This window comes from Lactuca sativa, chromosome 5 (assembly GCF_002870075.4).
Source record: "Lactuca sativa cultivar Salinas chromosome 5, Lsat_Salinas_v11, whole genome shotgun sequence".
In the NCBI taxonomy this organism is placed as follows: Eukaryota; Viridiplantae; Streptophyta; class Magnoliopsida; order Asterales; family Asteraceae; genus Lactuca; species Lactuca sativa.
In genome coordinates, this window is record NC_056627.2 from 134,407,055 (window position 1) to 134,411,970 (window position 4,916).

At 32.5% G+C, this 4,916-nt stretch overlaps 1 protein-coding gene across 1 annotated transcript; it reads left to right on the top strand.

The window, feature by feature from the left end:
• Positions 1–612: 612 nt before the first annotated feature.
• On the top strand, positions 613–4,196 carry LOC111886730 (sucrose nonfermenting 4-like protein). The gene is made up of 13 exons (XM_023882982.2): positions 613–1,326; positions 1,435–1,522; positions 1,590–1,772; positions 1,914–2,048; positions 2,132–2,191; positions 2,281–2,370; positions 2,530–2,664; positions 2,753–2,897; positions 2,974–3,147; positions 3,225–3,288; positions 3,367–3,436; positions 3,533–3,647; positions 3,755–4,196. Exons 1-13 carry the CDS (start codon positions 1,205–1,207, stop codon positions 3,844–3,846), a joined length of 1,473 nt encoding a protein of 490 aa, XP_023738750.1. The 5' UTR covers positions 613–1,204; the 3' UTR covers positions 3,847–4,196.
• Positions 4,197–4,916: the final 720 nt, after the last annotated feature.

A 4,916-nucleotide genomic window follows, 5' to 3' on the forward strand; every position in this document is an offset into this window, starting at 1 on the left:
TTATTATGTTACCAATCGCTTTGACACACATCTGAAGTCAAAGATCAATTCCTTCTCGAGCTCAAATGACTTCTTGGTGTTAGAAAGTTCTAGCAAAAGTGTTTGTCGATTGTGGATATGGACTGAAGAGATTTTCTACTACGTATCACTTAGCAGAATGTGGACTGATGAGATACAATCTGAAATCATCTAGCCATAAGTTGAAGAACACATCATCAATCTTTATAGCTAATATCCATTATGCATTATCCTATATTTTATAATTAGTTTATATATGGCATCTCCATGCAAGGATGATTTTTATAAAATAAAATAATTTTGGAAAAAAACATTACAAACCACACAAATCTATTTTGTTATTTACAATATCAACGCACATTAACTTTTATCCATTTTAAACAACGTGACTTATAAAATTCGTAAATTATTATTGTTTCTATACGGTTAAGTTAGTTATAATATATCTGTCTTAATGACATGGATAAAATTTGAGCATAAATTAAAAAAATTAAAATCTCTTATCTTATCTTATTATTCATATAAAAAAGACATTTCTTTAAATAAAATTTAACAAAAAGTATTCACTTTGAGATTTTCACCATCTTTGTTGGTTTGGGTCCGTTGTTGTCCAATGAACGGTTGAGTACGTGACTACGGAACGCAACTTCAATACAATTTCCCCAAATCTTCAAATTACTTCACCCTACGCATACATCCGACGGGGAAAAGGTTTATACACAAAAAGATTCAGCTTTTCATTGGAAAACATAAAAGGGTTTTGCGAATTTACACAAATAAAAAGCTTCGATCTTTTTCGCTCTAGGGTTGTATCGTCATCGCTTTCGAATTTTTATCGAGATCGAATTCCTCACTATTTTTGTTCGATTTGATTAACATTAGGGTTCATTCCATTCCATTCGAATTCTTTTATTGGTTTCGAATTTCTTCTGTGCATGAGATTGCTTTTGGGGCTTTTGATGTAAAACATTTGCTCTTGGAGAGAAGTCCAGCCTGAGCTCTAATAGAGTTTTGCTACCGATCTTTCCATCTTCGGTCAGACATAACTTTTTGTTGTAATTTAGAGCTGAGGGTCCTACGAAAGTTGTTCGATCTGAGTTTTTTGTATCTGTATTTAATTTTAATCTCCCATTCCTGGGGTAAAAGTCGGAAATTTAGCTTAATTTGATTACAAGCGGAAAAGAGAATGTCTGCTTCAGGAATGGATTATGGCCGGGAAGGTGGTGGTGCAGGAACAATTTTAACACCAGCGAGGTTTGTGTGGCCTTATGGGGGAAGAAGTGTATACTTAAGCGGTTCTTTCACAGGGTAAGTTTTCAATCCTAATTTTGCACGACAAGTGTTTGTGATATTGCCTCAATGAATACCCCCAAACTTTCTCTGATCGGTGTCATGACTCATGTGCATTTCCTGAAGGTGGTCTGAGCACTGGCCAATGACCCCCGTTGAGGGATGCCCTACTGTGTTTCAAACCATATGCAGCTTACCACCTGGTTACCATCAGGTTAGTTCTTCCATACTTGAAACATTTAGGGTTCTTTGTTCTCAAGATTAATAACTTAATCTTGCAGTATAAATTCATTGTTGATGGTGAATGGAGGCATGATGAACACCAACCTTTTGTAACTGGTAATTATGGTGTTGTGAATACCATACTCTTAGCTAGGGAGCCAGACTTCACTCCTTCAGTCTTGACCCCACATACCACTTCTGGTTCAAGCATGGATGTTGACAATGAGGTCTTTCAGAGAGTGGTAAGAAATAGCATAAAAATAGTTGCTGAAACCTTTCATCATTCTCTTTTTTAACTATAAAATCTTTCATCACATAATTATTTCCACTTATTTTTCTATATGATTTGTTATCTTAAAGCAAAGGAAATTGTTTTATTGCAGGTTAGGGTTTCAGATTGTACATCACATGACCTGTTGACAAGGATATCAGATGCTGACCTGGCAGTATCCCGTCAAAGGATTTCTGTATTCCTGTCTACACATATGGCATATGAGCTGCTCCCTGAGTCTGGCAAGGTCTGATTAAGAATCTTGATATTCTATAAAGTTTATATCATTTTGAAGATTTAGTTTTTTTACATTATTTGTCTTGTTCTCAGGTTATTGCCTTAGATGTTGAATTGCCTGTAAAGCAAGCATTTCACATCCTTTTTGAGCAGGTATGTATGACCCCTGAATCTTTATATGGAATTTTCATCATAAATGGTAATTTTTCATTATTCTTTTATATGTATGATTTTTTTTTCAGGGAATTTCAACAGCTCCTCTTTGGGACTTCAGCAAGGGTCAGTTTGTTGGTGTTTTAAGTGCACTGGATTTTATTTTAATTATGCGAGAGGTAAGTTGAAGGCGAATCCAAGACTCTATTTGTTTTGAGGTCTGGAATTGGATCTTTTTTCAATCAGAAATATAACTTATCAAGATGACTATATATAATTTTAATTTATGGTATTCTTGATTAAAAAAATGGCTGATTTCTGATTTAATTCTTTTGCAGCTTGGTAATCATGGATCCAATCTAACAGAGGAAGAACTTGAGACACATACAATATCTGCTTGGAAAGAAGCAAAGTTATATCTAAGCAAACAAACTATCGATCAGGGTAAAATATTTTCTAAAAGACTAGTTCGGGTGAGTATTTCTTTTGGACATTTTTACCCTTGTTTGTGATAACAAGAGCTGTTTGCTGTTCCTTATGTATTTGTACATATCAATTCAGGTGGGACCCGATGAAAACTTAAAAGATGTGACATTAAAGATACTGCAAAATCGTGTAGCTACAGTTCCTGTAACTCATTCATTCTCAGATGATGGTTCATATCCACAACTATTATATCTTGCTTCACTTTCTGAAATATTAAAACGTAAGCTTTTATTTATTTATTTATTTTTTTGGGTTTTACATTTTATTATGTTACTAATTGCATCTTGCTAATTCAGTTGTTTGCAGATACTTTAGACATTCTACAAGCTCATTGCCTATATTGCAACTTCCAATTTGTACACTTCCTTTAGGAACATGGGTTCCAAAAATTGGAGAAACAAATAGACAACCATTAGCAATTTTGAAACCGAATTCTTCTCTAAGTTCAGCACTAAATTTGTTTGTGCAAGGTATGTGTTGAGGGTATATCCGTCATTTTGACTATCTTCAGGTTTTATGTAATTCTATCTTTCTTTCTTTTTTGCAGCTGAAGTTAGCTCAATTCCTATTGTTGATGATAATGACTCTTTGTTGGATGTATACTCTCGAAGGTAAAACATTAATATTTACTTTTTTTTTAGTTTAAATTTAAAATTGTTTTTTATCGAATTAAAATTTTTTTTTGACAGTGATATTACTGCTTTGGCAAAAGATAAAATTTATACGCATATTAACCTTGAAGAAATGACTATTCATCAGGCAAGTAAAGATTATATTTACTTATATAAACATATTTCAATTCAATTTTGTTTATAAAAATAAATAAAAATAAATAAATAAATTCGGTAATCTCAGGCTTTGCAGCTGGGACAAGAACCATATGCTTCTCATGGAGGGACCCCACAAAGATGCCACATGTGTCTACGCTCAGATTCTCTGCATAAAGTCATGGAAAGATTAGCAAAACCAGGTAAATAGTAAATATTATATAAAGTTTTTTTTATGTGGATAAATTATTATAAGGAAAATAAATACATGAGAGGGCAAAATTGACATTTGTGAGTTTTTTCGGGTCAGGGGTAAGACGGGTTGTGATTGTGGAGGCTGGAAGCAAGCGGGTAGAAGGTATCATTTCGCTAGGCGACATATTCAAGTTCCTGCTAAGCTAATGGATACAACAGTAACAGTATCAGTATCAGTATCAGCAAAAGTAACAGTAATTGTTTCACAATTCTTTGAAGCATATGATTGCGATTTGGCCTCGCGTTTTGATAAGGTGTATTAGTGTAAAGAGCAAAGGCATGTAAATCTTGATTGTGTTTTATATGTGACTCGACTTAAGTCTATGTGCTCTTGTTGTTTTGCCACGTGGCAACTAGTTTTATTTGACATTTTTTTGAATTGTGGTTTTTGAATGGTGTTTGTATTTTAATTGTTGTAGTATTTATAAGTTATAACAGTCATGCAATGGTTAATTTTAGGTATAAATAATAAAAAGAAAGATTGGTGTTGCTTTGAATTATGTGGCTTTTTTATTAGGTGTTAATTTTTGTAGTTTTTATTTTATTTTACTTTTGTGAAACTTCTTTCAATCGGTGAGTTTTTTTAGCAAAATAATCCAAACTTATAATTAAAAATTAATTAAAAGATTTAGGGGTTATTAGGCATGTTTTACAAAATAAATTATTGGCTTAAAAAAATCAGTAAATCTAAAAAACTTTTTGGCTATTGATAAATGTTTTTTTAAAGTGTTTTGATATGTTTTAAAGTGGAGTTTCTAAAAGACAAAATTGTTTACTTTTGTCTCTTGAGATTGTCAAATATTGAGATTTTTGTCTAAAATGTTTTGGATTCTACCAACGGTCTAAAAGGTTTATTGTATTGCGAGTTTACCAAAAAATTTCAAACGTTTTATAATTATGGATTTGCCATTGATATTTTTCTTTTTTAAATTATTTTACATTTTTCTAATTAAAATTAAAAAAAAAAAAGACAAGAAACACCCCACTTACCCCACTACTCATTCCTTATCAATACCTTATATCATTTTTCGATTCAAATTAGATCTAGGAACACCGTCACTAGATAGATACCGCCGCCATGGTCGGACGTCATTTCCACCATTGGACACCACAAAACACTCATTTTTATTCAGATCTTCAAGCTCAAACATGAACAAATGATTTTTCTGCAAACTTCCAAAACACTCAAACTACAACAAAATTACTCAAGAACAATA